This window comes from Physeter macrocephalus, chromosome 9, assembly GCF_002837175.3.
Source record: "Physeter macrocephalus isolate SW-GA chromosome 9, ASM283717v5, whole genome shotgun sequence".
Lineage (NCBI taxonomy): Eukaryota > Metazoa > Chordata > Mammalia > Artiodactyla > Physeteridae > Physeter > Physeter macrocephalus.
Window position 1 is genome coordinate 48,127,730 of NC_041222.1, and position 15,098 is coordinate 48,142,827.

A 15,098-nucleotide genomic window follows, 5' to 3' on the forward strand; every position below is an offset into this window, starting at 1 on the left:
AAAAAAAAAAAAAAATCCCTTTTAAAATCACATTAAAAAAAAAAAACACCTAGGAATAAACCTGACCAAGGAGGGAAAGACTTATACCCTGAGAACTATAAAACATTGATAAAGGAAACTGAAGATGATTCAAAGAAATGGAAAGATATCCCATGCTCTTGGATTGGAAGAAATCTACAGATTTTTTTTTTTAATCTACAGATTTAATGCGATCCCTGTCAAATGACCCATGACATTTTTCACAGAACTAGAATAATCCTAAAATTAATATGGACCCACAAAAGACCCAGAATTGCCAAAGCAATCCTAAGGAAAAAGAACAAAGCTGGAGACACAACTCTCTCAGACTTTAGACAATACTACAAAGCTATAGTCATCAAAACAGTGTGATATTGGCACAAACACAGACATATGGATCAACTGAACAGAATAGAGAGCCCAGAAATAAACCCACACACCTATGGTCAATTAATCTTCAACAAAGGAGACAAGAATATACAATGGAGAAAAGACAGTCTCTTCAGCAAGTGGTGCTGGGAAAGCTGGACAGCCCCACGTAAATCAATGAGGGTAGAACATTCCCTCACACCATACACAAAAATAAACTCAAAATGGCTTAAAGACTTAAATATAAGACATGACACCATATCACTCCTAGTAGAGAACATAGGCAAAACATTCTCTGACATAAATCATACCAATGTTTTCTTAGGTCAGTCTCCCAAGGCAATAGAAATAAAAGCAAAAATGAGCAAAGGGGACCTAATCAAACTTATAAGCTTTTGCACAGCAAAGGAAACCATAAATGAAATGAAAAGACAACCTACAGAATGGGAGAAAATATTTGCAAATGATGTGACCAACAAGGGCTTAATTTCCAAAATATACAAACAGGTCATATAGCCCAATATAAAACAAAACAAAACAAACAACCCAGTCAAAAACTGGGCAGAAGAACTAAATAGACACTTCTCCAAAGAAGACTACAGATGGTCAATGGGCACATGAAAAGGTGCTCAACATCGCTAATTATTAGAGAAATGCAAATCAAAACTACAGTGAGGTATTACCTCACACTGGTCAGAATGGCCATCATCAAAAAGTCTACAAATAATAAATTCTGGAGAGGGTGTGGAGAAAAGGGAACCCTCCTACACTGTTGGTGGGAATGTAAATTGGTACAGCCACTATGAAGAACAGTATGGAGGTTCCTTTAAAAATTATTGGGTTGGCCAAAATATTCATTTGTTTTTGTTTTTGTTTTCCGTAAGGTGTCTCTGGTAGCGTTTAGTTGTCTTTAACTTCATTCAAAACAATTTTGTTAGTTTGTATTGTGACAGCTGTCATATCAGCATATATTAAAAAAAAAAAACTTATCAGGGACTTCCCTTGTGCTCCGGTGGTTAAGACTTCGCCTTCCAATGAAGGGGTTTGGGTTCAATCCCTGGTCAGGGAATTAAGATCCCACATGCCTCTTGGCCAAAAAACGAAAATATAAAACAGAAGCAATACTGTAACAAATTCAATAAAGACTTTAAAAATGGTCCACACCAAAAAAAATCTAAAAAGAAAAAAAAACCTTATCAAAATTGGTGAATTTTTGTGTAGCCATTTTAATACTGAAGATGGAAGAAAAATAGCAACATTTTCGGTATATTATGCTTCGTTAATATTTCAAGAAAGGTAAAAATGCAACTGAAACGCAAAATAATATTTGTGCAGTATATGGAGAAGGTGCTGTGACTGATCGAATGTGTCAAAAGTGATTTGCGAGGTTTTGTGCTGGAGGTTGCTCACTGGACAATGCTCCATAGTCGCGTAGACCAGTTGAAGTTGATAGCGATCAAATCGAGACATTAATTGAGAACAATCAACGTTATACCATGCAGGAGATAGCCGACATACTCAAAATATCCAAATCAAGCAATGAAAATCATTTGCACTAGCTTGGTTGTATTAATCAATTTGATGTTTGGGTTCCACATAAGTTAAGCAAAAAACCTTCTTGACCATATTTCCATATGTGATTCTCTACTGAAGTGTAATGAAAACATTGTTTTTAAAACAAATTGTGACAGGAGATGAAAAGTGGACACTGTACTATAAAGTGGAATGGAAGAGATCATGGGGCAAGCGAAATGAACCACCACCAAGCACACCAAAGGCCGGTCTTCATCCAGAGAAGGTGATGCTGTGTATATGGTGGGACTGGAAGGGAATCCTCTACTATGAGCTCTTTTCTGAAAACCAAACGATTAATTCCAACAAGCACTGCTCCCAATTAGACCAACTGAAAGCTGCACTCAACGAAAAGCGTCTGGAATTAGTCAACAGAAAACACATAATCTTCCATCAGGATAACGCAAGACCACATGTTCCTTTGATGACCAGGCAAAAACTGTTACAGCTCGGCTGGGGAGTTCTGATTCATCTGCCGTATTAACCAGACACTGACTGCACCTTCAGATTTCCATTTATTTTGGTCTTTACAAAATTCTCTCAATGGAAAAAGTTTCAATTCCCTGGAAGATTGTAAAAGGCACCTAGAACAGTTCTTTGCTCAAAAAGATATAAAGTTTTGGGAAGATGGAATTATGAAGTTGCCTGGAAAATGGCAGAGGGTAGTGGAACAAAACGGTGAATACACTGTTCAACAGTTATTGGTGAAAATGAAATATGTGCCTTTTATTTTTACTTAAAAGCCAAAGGAACACACACAATGGAATATTACTCATCCATAAAAAAAGAATGAAATAATGCCATCTGCAGCAACATGGATGGACCTAGAGATTATCATACTAAGTGAAGTAAGTCAGAGAAAGACAAATATCATGATTATCACTTATATGTGGAATCTTAAAAAATGATACAAATGAACTTATTTACAAAACAGAAATAGACATAGAAAACAAACTTATGGTTACTAAAGGGGAAAGGGGGGAGGGACAAATTAGAAGTACGGGACTAATAGATACACACTACTATATATAAAATAAATAAAAAAAGGATTTTCTGTGTAGCACAGGGAACTATATTCAATATCTTGTAATAACCTATAATGGAAAAAATCTGAAAAAGAATATATACAAATATACATATATAACTAATCTAATAACTAAACTAATATTATATGTAAATATAACTGAGTCAATCTGCTGTACACCCAAAACTAACACAACATTGTAAATCAAATACACGTTAATAAAAACAGTTTTATTCTCTTAGCAGCAATAATCTTATAAGATTTATTCATTCATTCATTAAAGAATAAGTGCTTATCAGAATATAGCCAATACTTTATAACTTTAAATGGAATATAATCTATAGAAATTTTGAATCACCATGTTATACACCTGAGACTAATATTGTAAACCAACTATACCTCAAAACAACAAAAAAGAATATGTGCTTATAATGTGCTAGGCAATGTTTTAGTTTGTTTCAGTCATCTACATTAGGGTCTCTCTTTTGGCACGATAGTCTAACTCCTTTCCTTAATTTCAGAAATCTTGACTTTTGCAAAATTTGTCCTAACCGAATCAATTGAATTACTATAAAAGGCAATAACTTCAATGACACTACACTCTATAGACCACAGTCTACAAATAAAGTGCATTTTCTTTTAAAATGGCAAACATATTGGGACTAAAATGTGTTAGTCACAAAATGTAAAAACAGAAGAATGGATCTGAAACCAAAATATTCTTCCTAAAGACTGCTTAAAAGCATTAAGTATAAATTCAATACATATTAAGCACATACCCTGTGCTCAGCCCTCTGCTAGACATTTCAGATAAAAACATACATGAGCAATCCCTATAATATGGTATGGCATACAGGGCTGGCCTTAAGAGATTGAGACTTGCCAGTAGCACAATCCTACTGCTTAGAAAGACCCTGCATTTTGTTTAATGCTCTGTTGTCCCAGTCTTGAGATTCTCAAAAATTTTACCTTTTGACTTGTATGTGAAGTCTGATGGGACAGAGGACCATGTGTTTGAGCAGAGGAGATACGCACAAGAAAGGTAAAAAACTTTATATTTTAGTATCTTTAACGGTTTTTCCTGCTTTTCGAACAAGGGGCCCTGCATTTTTATTTGCACTAGGCTGGCCAATTATGTAGCAGGTCCTGATTATAGTTAAATATAAATAGTTAAATAGAATTATGTGTTAGATATTGCGGTAGAATGGAGAATGGAGTGAGTAGCTATGAAATGGTCAGTGATGAGTTCACAGGGAAAATGATACCTAAATCAGGCTTTGAAGGACAAAATGGAGTTTGCCAGGTGAAAAGGGCACTGCAGAAAGGGAAAGCGAGGGAAACAGCAGCGTTCTTAGATAAATGTGTAGACTTAAATGTGTTCACGTCTTTCCTCCAAGTTACAAAAAAAAAAAAAAAAAAAAAACTTCATAGAGGTTTTGCATATGTATTAGGCACAAATTCCATTTCCTGCAGAAGTTCCATGCCTGGCAGAGCAAATTCGGGAATAAGAAATGTACAAAGATGAAAAAACATGCCTCTGGTTTAGATTTTTACCTGGGTTTGTCGCTCTCCTCCAGACCGGGAAAGTGGTTTGGGAGCTTTCCAACCGGTCAGGGATGAAGGTTTCAACCTTCTCCGAGGCCTGGGAAAGCAGCTGTGTGAAAGGCTTTTCCTCCTCAATGTGGCTCCAGTTAACACTGCCACAGAGTTTTACTATTTCTTGCAGTAGATGCCTGCCGCACAATTTCCTGGCTCGACTAATGTCGTTGAGCTCACGGGAGACCCGAACTAGCAGGAGCCCGACACACAAGCAGAGGAACCGCGGAATCCCTGGACCCCCAATACGGATAAGTCCGCCGAGGGCCCTAACTGCCGTCTGCCCCACGACTGCGCGTGCGCACCCGGCGACCTTCTGATTTTCGCGTGCGGACCTCGCGAGAACTTCAAGACTAGGTGAGCCACGCCGGCGCCTAAACTTCCCGTGTTACACGGGGCTCTCAGGCCGTCCCAGGTGGCTGGCTGTTAATCCTTAAAATGATTGATTAGTTTTTCTTGCCATCCTCACTAGGGAGACTCATCAAATGAAATATGGGGCTGTAGTTAATGCATCCCTCTAGTGGAGTGCGTTTCCCGCCTCTTTTGCCTGTTGGGACGTCGCTTCCTTCGAGAAACCTTTCATTTTCTTCATGGCGTTTATCTCGGTAGGTTTCCTCACATTTATTTGTGTGCCTGTTTGATAATTTCTTCCCCTCATCCCCGGGTTTCACGAAGGCAATGCTGGCGTCTGTTCTTGCTTCCCATTGTACTTCAGGGCCTGACGCATAGTTGGCAATCAAATATGTCGAAACATGTGTGCACGTTTTAAAGTCAGATGCAAAGCTTTCTGAGGAAATTCCTACCAGTTCTGCAGGGAGAAATGGGCCTTAGCCTCAATCTCTAGAACAAAGAGAGGATTTGGGATAATCTAGGATTTTTGTTTATAGATTATAGAGGATTGTCCGTTGCCAAATTATTAGTGTCAAGTTTAGTACTAGCCGGTTATTTTATCAGCAAAAGTGAGTTTATTCAAGAATAGCCAGAGGAATGCAATTCAGGACATGTGAACCATGACGGGCCGTATGCAAATCCAGAGAACGAGAAAGGGAACTTGCTTTTATAGAGAAAAGAGGGGGAAGGTGGGAGGGGGTGTTATAACCAAAGAGTCCACTGAGGAAGCTGGGAGTCCAAAGTATGGGGTCTTCTCCTTGGCTGGACTGCTTAGTCTCCGATTGGCTGGGATATGTGGGCCGGAGAGAAGCTTTTTTTCTTCCTGCTGGATTATAAGTAGAGGCGCCGTCCTCTTGGATATGTAGGCAACTGTCTCTTCCTGTGTGGAGCAGTTGATGATGCATGGCAGGGCCTGAGAGTGCCCCGTTCAGGTCTATCTTGGCTACAATTTTAGTTGATGGTGTGACAGGGCCTTGTAGAGGATTTGTCTTCTAAGAATATCAGCATTTCGCTAAATTAAGAGGGAAGGGGCAGGGAAGTGCAGCATAATCGGTATAGGTTGCCTTGTCATTTTCATTGAAATTTTATTTTATTAGTGTGTCGGCGCTGAAGGGTGACCTAGCAGCCACAAGGGGGCAGTCAGGGGCCGTCTCAGGAGTAGTCAACTTCAGGATGCCAAAGCCTCAGAGGCTCCTGCAATTGTCAACGCTATTCTCACCTCTTTCCTTTAAAATGTTATTTTTTTTCCCCTTCTCCTTTCTGCCTTCTGCCTCTATGCCTTTTTCTCCATTTTCTGTTTGCCCAGCTTTGCCCTGCTTCCCAGGGGCATCCATGAGTGCTGTTACATTAACTGGCAGTCGGATTTTTTTAAAGATTCATGTAATTTGATTAGCACAATTTCATCACCTACTTTGAGAAACAATTCATGTCCACACTATAGTGGCCATGAGTCCTAGGCAGAACTTTATCTGGGAAACCCTGTGAGGAAGGAAAATTATCATTATACTGAGAGGAAGATTTTTTTTAAAGCAAAACAAAACCAAAACCAAACAAAAAAACACGTCTCAAGCGATATATGTCAGAACCAAGCAAATTTATACTCCCATTCTCTTTGTACTCTCTATATTCTCACCCTCCTTTGTACTTCTTCATACCATTCATTAAAGACTGACATACTATATATTTTACTTCTCCATATTTTCTATCTGTCTCCTCCTACCGAATGTAAGCTCCATGCAGACAGGGATTTTTGTTTTTTTTGTTTACTTTGGTATCATCTTTGCCTTTAAAGACAGACATTGTTAACAGTGTCATAGTAAGTTCTCAGTAATAATTTAATGTAAATAATTATAGTGAGTAATATGAACAAATAATAAGTAAAATGTTAATATCAATAATCATATAATATTTGGTGAATGAATAAATGAATAAACTCCCTGAGAATTGACTACTTGTTCCTTTATACCCTATTTCATACTTATGTCATAATTATTCTTTATTGCACTATGGTGAATTTTTTTAAAAATCACGTAATTATCTCTTTTCTACTAGTTGTAAACTCATTAAGGGCTGGAACTATTTTTTTTTTTTTTTTTTTTTGTGGTATGCGGGCCTCCCTCTGCTGCGGCCTCTCCCGTTGCGGAGCACAGGCTCCGGACGCGCAGGCCCAGCGGCCATGGCTCACGGGCCCAGCCGCTCCGCGGCACGTGGGATCCTCCCAGACCGGGGCGCGAACCCGGTTCCCCTGCATCGGCACGCGGACACGCAACCACTGCGCCACCAGGGAAGCCCTGGAACTATTTTTGCTTCATATTTATTGATAATATCCAGTGCCTGGGACAATACCTGCTAAGTAGACCCTTAATAAACATTTATTGAATGAATGAACACATTCTTAACTACTGCTACTACTTGTTATCAAGAGTCAATGAATTTAGTGAAATGAACAAATTATTAGTGAAATGGCTTATTTTGAATGAATAAGTTACTATTATTACTGAATGAATTCCTGACTTATTTGTTAGCATCCTGTCCTAGCTACCTTATTCCAGAACATTGTCATAAAATTGGAGCTGCCCAATAAACCACCATATTTGAGTATTTATAAATGAAAATTCCATTTATGCAAGAAAAATATGGAATTGTTAGTAATTATACTGGAATATTTGTTTTTCAAGTTATTTTAGCATTTTATGTTGATATCTTGATATGGGAACTAGGATTCCCATGATTGAGTCCTTAAAATTTTTAGCTTAACGATATTAATTGTGGGTACAATTAATTATAGTAACTATAATTAATACTTGCTTGATTATAAAACAACTAATAGGTAATATCTTTTTTATTTACTTTTTTGCTTTCTGTTCAATTTATTGTCTGTCTTCCCCACTATAGTGTTGGTCTTGTTAACACTTTTTTCTTGGTGTTTACACCAAGTCTGTACATACAGATAGTACAGAAATAGTAATAATAGTACTATTGCTTTTGAAAGAGCGATTATAATAACACATCATTTGTTGTGTGATTACTGTATGTCAAGCATTACTCTAAGTGCTTGTACACGATTTACCCGATTTAATCCTGTAGTAATCATATCAGATAGTATTGAAATTATTTCTAGCTTATAGATGAGGAAGCTCATCCCACATGCCGCGGAGCGGCTGGGCCCATGATCCATGGCCGTTGAGCCTGCGCATCCGGAGCCTGTGCTCCGAAACGGGAGAGGCCACAGCAGTGAGAGGCCTGCGTACCGCCAAAAAAAAAAAAAAAAAAAAAAGAAACTTGCCTGAAATGAGAAGGCAAGTAAGGGGCACAGAAGACTGATTAAAAATAGTCAGTCTGTCTCTGGAGCCCAAACTCTTAACCTACTTTATATAACCATAATTTGTCAAAAAAATTACGAAAACAAAGAATCTGGTTTGGTGATGGCAGTACATGGCACCATAATATCAAAGCAAATCTTTTTAGACCAAAACCTTAAATTAGAGGAAATAATAATTTGGAGAAAAAAAGCGTACACACACACACTAAAGTAATTGCCTCAGAATGAGTTTAAAAGTTCACTCCATTGGTAATAAAGACACTTAGAGGCTGGTCCCAGCCACAAGAGTAGGTAGCTGTACAAACTTTTACAGAAATCTTATACCCCAGTTTACTTATGTGTGTCATGAATATAAGAACACGTGGTATAGGTTGAAGGTAGATAATAATACCTTCTGACAGTGCTGTTAAAGGATTATAAGATAATATATTAAATAACACATGACATAATAAATGAGAAAATACAATGCCTGACACATAATAATAAGTATTAGCTGTTATAATTTTTGCCATCTCTATTTTGTTGGAATGTGAGAATCAAGTGAGATAATAGGCTCAAAGTTCTTTAAAATAAATGTTGTATTCTTTTGTATATCAGATACCAGACTATTAATATGGCAAGAGTTTGAGAAATGCATTTAAAATCATTTTTCATCTTTTTATTTCTAGTACATAAAGGATAGTATGCAGTCAATATAGGCATGGTCCAGTCCTACAAGAAGAGATTTTCCATTAAGTCAGTTGGGGAAAAAAGTCTTTTGTGTTTAGGAGATATAAATGAAATAAGTGAAATATCTTTAAGCACCAGAAGCTTAGACTTCTTATTCTAATTATGTTGAAAACATAATGGAGTAAAAACATCATTGGTTAAATGTTGAAATTAATTGTGGAAATTTTAAGTAAAATAATTTATAGAAGGGGGAGACTGGTATGAGCTGCAGTGGTCTTGGAAGACTTCATCTAGGAGACAGAACTTAACCAGGCTTTGATGGCAAAGTAGGTAGTACAAAAGCGGGGCTGAAATTTCAGGAAGAAGAGAGGATGGCAGGTGCAAAGGCATGGAAACAAGTGAGCAAGGCATATTCTAGGGAAAAGAACCTATAATAGTGATGTCAGGGATTTGTAGAAGATGGAATATTGCTAGCAGACAAAGGGGACTTTAAAATTCAGACTAAGGAGTATGGATTTTATTCTTTTTATCCTATGCAGAGTAGAATGTTATAAAATAGTTTGTGGATAATGTATGGACAAGATGGAAATTGAAGCTTCAAGTAAGTAACTTGACTCTAGTGTATACAGAAGTGGAAGAATTGTAAATGGAGAAACCAACTAGAAGTCCACATTTTTGATCCGTGAATTGTCAAGAGCCGGCAGTAGTATGGAAGGAGTGGGAGTAAACAAAAAGGACCCATAAAAGTGATTTTTAAATGAACTGTCATTGGATTTGGTTACTCATTATATGTAAGTTGGATGTGGGAGAGAGAGAAAAATTTAAGAAGACCAGGGCTTTTTAAAAATTGATTAGTATGATAATCTCTAGTTGCATCCATGCTGCTGCAAATGGCATTATTTAGTTCTTTTTTATGGCTGAGTAGTATTCCTTTGTTTATATGTACCACATCTTCTTTATCCATTCTTGGATGGACATTTAGGTTGTTTCCAGGTCTTGGCTATTGTAAATACTGCTGCTATGAACAAAGGGGTACATGTATCTTTTTGAATTATAGATTTGTCTAGATATCTGCCCAGGAGCGGGATTGCTGGATCATATGGTAATTCTATTTTTAGTTTTCTGAGGAACCTCCATACTATTTTCCATAGTGGCTGCACCAACTTACTTTCCCACCAACAGTGTAGGAGGGTTCCCTTTTCTCCACACCCTCTCCGGCATTTGTTATTTGTAGACTTTTTAATGATGGCCATTCTGATTGGTGTGAGGTGGTACCTCCTTGTAGTTTTGATTGGCATTTCTCTAATAATTAGCAATGCTGAAAATCTTTTCATGTGCCTATTGTCCATCTGTATGTCAGGGAGACCAGGGCTTTGAGTTGTAGAGAATGAAAAGCTGATGACACTGAGGAAAATCATGAGGGGAATTTAATCCCACAGTAAAGTTTTAGACATGATGAATTTTAGATAACTGTTAAATATTCAAGGAATTCCCTTAATAAAGCAAATGGAAATGTGGGGCTGGAAGTATGGTAAGATGTCTAACATGGAGGTCCATATTTGGAAGTCAACAGCAAAAGAGTTGTGAGTTAAAGAAATAAAATTAAATCAACTCTCTGACTGATGGACAGGCATACAGTTTCAAGGCAGCAAAGAAGAGGGAATTTCATGTGGTAAGAAGCAAGAAAAGAGATAAAGAAGGAGAAAAGATAAGAATTAAAGAGGATGTAATCAGAATGATGTCATTTCAGAAAAGCAAAAAGGGAAGAGAATTTTTAGAAAATGGGGTCATCAATGGAGCAAAATATGAAAGAGAAGTAAAAGAGAAAAGAATTAAGATTAAATTTTGTGATTGGAGGCCAGTGTGGAATCTAATAGGATAAGAGTCAAGTAGGGAACAGTTCATAGTGGGTCCCAGAGGGAATGAGGGGTGAAGAACTAGGAGCAATTCTGTTGATTTGGCAGAGGAAGAGTTGATGCAAAGATAGTTTTATTTGTTTATTGAAAAATATTAGAAACAGAGGAAGATTCCCATGCAGAAGGAAAGGTTGATAATATGCAAGGTCAAAGAGTGTGGCAAAATAATTAATTGAGACATTACATTTTCTCAGTATATTTTTCTGTTTGGCCTCTCACACCATCACCCCACAAATTTAAACCATGTATCCAGAGCCTAAGTGTTTCCCTACCTGATGGACTTTTTCAGGGCAGAAAGCACAAGTTGCTTAAAGTTGCTCTTACCATGACCCCTAAATACTGGAAGAGGCCAAAATTATGCAGGTGTCCCCAGTGGACAAGTAAGAGAGAAATGGAGATGGGGAGGGAGAGGGAGAGATGGTGGGGGGTGGGAGGGGAGATTTTCCTTATACTGGAAAGAGGTTGAAGGTCTGGAGTTCTGAAATAAAAGATTATTTCTGTTCAGTGCTCAGTGGCAGTGACCTGGAGAGGAGAAGCATCAGAAGGGATAGCCGTATGGTATACCTAGGGAAACAGGACCCTGAGTAGAAAAACAACTACACTTGGCAAAGTTCTGCTGACCCCCAGCAAGGGAGGCAAGACCTGAATTGAGGGGACAATGCAGGCTAGGATAGTAGGTGTCATGGTGGTAGCCATTGAAACTATGGGTCCTGGAGACTTAATGCTTTGGTGCTAAGACCGTGAGTTTCAAGTACAGCTTAAGGGGAAAGTTCCATTAAAATAATGTCTGACGCTAAATTCCCAATTCAGTGACAGAATTTAAACATATCAATTTGTTAAGAATAAAGTAGTTGGGTATTTGTTTCACACTAGGGACTGTGCTTGCAAATTCATACCTGTTACACATAGACACAGTCTTTTAGGAATAAGAAAGGCGTGGGTCATAACTTATACAGGCAGGTGAAGAGGTTACATTTGGGGGATACTTTTCCATCTAAAATGGAGGAAGAGATAGGCTAGGAGTAGTGGTATGTACTGGAAGATGAAACTTAACTGTGTCACCAGATGATGGTGAAAGACTTCAGTGTTATTGAAGTATGATGTGAGAACTAGTGTGGTGGGGAGCAGACCTCAGAGCAAATGGAGTTCTGGAATTGACAATGAGCAATGTGCTGGGGAATAAGTAAGATATGAATGGAAGTGTTAAAATCAGCAACAAAGATTTCATGATGAAAGTGTAACTCTTGGAAAATGTTGACTTTCTCCCTGAAGAGTTACATTCTGTTGGTCTCTGCTTCCCTAATGAGAAGAAGCTCTTTGGGAGGTGGCCTTGGGGAGGACATGATGAACTTCAGAGGTTTGGTTATGATTAGCCATGTCTGGGGATTTGTTGTATAGGAAATGCTGTCTTCATCTTCTGTAATTCATCTCCAGACATTTGATGGAGGAGATTAACTTGTTATAAGTACATTTTCTCTACAAATGCTAGCTAACAATGTATTGATATGTAGGTTAAAGAAACTGACTAAACACGAAGATGATGATACCTGGCTGGTTTACCATTCTAGCAAATGTTCATATCATTTCACGGTTTATTTTGCTTACGTAAATGTTCTGTAAATTCTAAAATGGTGAACCTGAATGCATTATTTTTTTTTTACCAATCTAGTTCTTTTCTAAAAAAAACCATTGACTTATTTTTTCAGTTCTCTATATGACTGTTCATTTATGTCACAAAAATATTTACTTAAATCTCTTAGAAGCATGAAAGTACTGTAACTTGAAAAACAATTGAGTTCATTTGGACGCAAAAATCCAAATGTATCTGGTGTTGAATCTGACTGTTTTCAAACATTATTTCAACAAGACAAAAACCAAAAAACAACAAAAAATACCTGCTATGACTCAAGTAGAAAATTGCAAGGTTTGTGGTTTAATGTTCACATAGTCTATATTGACAAGATCAATTAAATTTTTTTATTACTTTCCTATGTACCTGGTGTTAGGTGTGTATAAAATGAGTTATTATGTCAGTTAAATAATAAAGCTTTTAAAATCATTATAAAGTTAATAAGATTCAAAAGTAATTGATGCAATTATACCATTAATAAAAAAGACAAAGACTTCTTTAGCAGGAAAAGGATTAATTTTTGAGAGAAATTATGATGTGGGAAGACAGTACTGTTCAGGACACTTGAAAAATGTAAACACTAGTAATGATTTCTCATATTCTAATAATCAGTGGTGACTGATTTGGACATTGGTAAACGCATCATTGAGAATATACATGAAGGTAAATGAGAAATCAATAATTACTCTATATTGTGCATATTTTAAGAAAAGGTTTTTGTTGTCGTTGTTACAACATTTTTCACAACATAAGTTAATTATATTGATTGCTTTCTTTTCCTTTTGTTCGGAAACTAGTACCTCCATCAAAGACGGCTGCCTTTCAGACAGTGTTGTCTTCAGCTCCTGTGGCAAATTAGGAATGCTTTCTGACATTGTATTTAAGGTTTCTGCATATTTATTGATGGAGGATAACAAGATTTCTGTTAAATTAAAAAAGAGATGTGGGAGGTGTGGAAAAATATTCATGTCAAGCAGAATCAGGAAAATTATAAAATTTTGCATAGACCAAAAAGTAACCATTGCCTCACTGTAATTAAATATGAAACAGAATCAGCAAGTGTCCCAATAGCGAAACTTAACTTACTTAGAGTTGAAGCATTACATTACCAACTTCTGCCTCCTCCACCCAGGTCCTCTCTAGACTGATCCCAAGACTGCATTAATGCTGGTCTCGTGGTACTTTTGACTCTCCCTCAGATTACTTCCATCTGCATCAGCAGGGTGGAACTGAGCGCAGGCAGCTAATGAGCTCTTGAGCTGGTTGTGCATATTGCCATTCCAGTTGGTTGGCAGCCTGATGGCAACCAATGGGAGTTATGGACCAGCAGGGGCAACAGCTTTCACCTGCAAGGGTTTCAGGTCCCAGTAGCAGCTCTTCCTGGATGTTGGAAATTCTCTTGTGGCATTTCTCACACATAACCATCACAGATTCTAGGAATTTGATGTCACATAACTTTACCTTTCATCACTCACCCACTGGGTCGTGCTTTCTCTAGAGAGTTGGCTCAGCAGCAGCCAGATTCCTAGCAGGTGAAAAAACATAGGCTCCACATCCTGGATCTGGTCTCTCCTGCTCTGCCAGTTCAGTTTTTTCTGGTGACTGTAGCTGCCATTGCTATGGCCTTCGCCTGTATGCCTGTCCTGAGCTTCCGAATATTTTTCCTTCCTGGCTCCAGGTAGCTCTTAAAACCCTTGGGCTATCACTCAGCTCTTGAGTCAGTGGTCCCAACCCTTTCCCCAACAGCTTCCAAAGAATTTTCTCTCTCAGATCTTGTTCACCCTCTACCCCTCTCCTCCCCACATCCCATTTCCTTCCAGGCTCTCAGTGTTTTTCTACTCCTGGCTTGTTTTAAAATTTTAATTTACCTCTTCTTCTTCCTTTCCTCCTCCACAACTATTTTTGTACTTACTTAAATATTTGTAATTTTTAATGTCATTTTCTCATGTAAAGGTATGGCATGGTCATTATAGAAAATATAGTTAAAATAAAAATAAAGCTGACCTGTAAGCTCATCAGCTTGAGATTATCTCAGTTAGCACTTGCTGTGTAACCTATTATTTTTCCAAAGTATCCCTGAATTTATGTGTATTTCTTCTTCAAAGCATTGAAAGACTATAATTAGATTGATTTCTGTAGTGCCCTGTGTATCCATCTATAGTATTATGATGGGTGGATGGAAAATTGGTCACAAAAGAAAGAAAACTGATTATGTTTGAACCAAGTTATGTGAAAAGTATTAAAATTTCCAAAATATCACTTTTAGTTTGTACAGCATTTAAAGTTTACCCAGGTTTTCTTATTCATTATTGCAGAGGACCAGAATCTTAAGCCTGGAGGGAACTTCAGCTCTCTAGAGATTCTGACAAGGATTAAGAAAACACATGGACCTCTAGGGTTGCCTTTTTTTTTTTAACATGTATGTACTGCAGTTTTATTTCAATTGCACAAACGAAGTTCGCGTGTAGGAAATTTAAATGAAACAGTACTGTAAAAATAGCAGAGAACCAAAAACTCTAAAAAGGAAGTACACCTAAAGCATGAGAATTCAACATTCAATAGTGTTTCATCTTCAGTTTTGATTGACACTTG

General features: G+C 37.6%; 1 protein-coding gene across 1 annotated transcript in view; it reads right to left on the reverse strand.

The window, feature by feature from the left end:
• INSL6 (insulin like 6) overlaps positions 1-5,874 on the reverse strand; it is a 19,136-nt gene extending 13,262 nt beyond the window's left edge. Inside the window, exons 1-3 of the mRNA XM_007121383.1 lie at positions 5,679-5,874; positions 5,156-5,297; positions 4,538-4,932 (exon numbers count right to left, since the gene is read on the reverse strand). Of these exons, the coding sequence (XP_007121445.1) occupies positions 4,538-4,932; positions 5,156-5,297; positions 5,679-5,874 (733 nt within the window). The remainder of the gene's footprint in view (positions 1-4,537; positions 4,933-5,155; positions 5,298-5,678) is intronic.
• Positions 5,875-15,098: the final 9,224 nt, after the last annotated feature.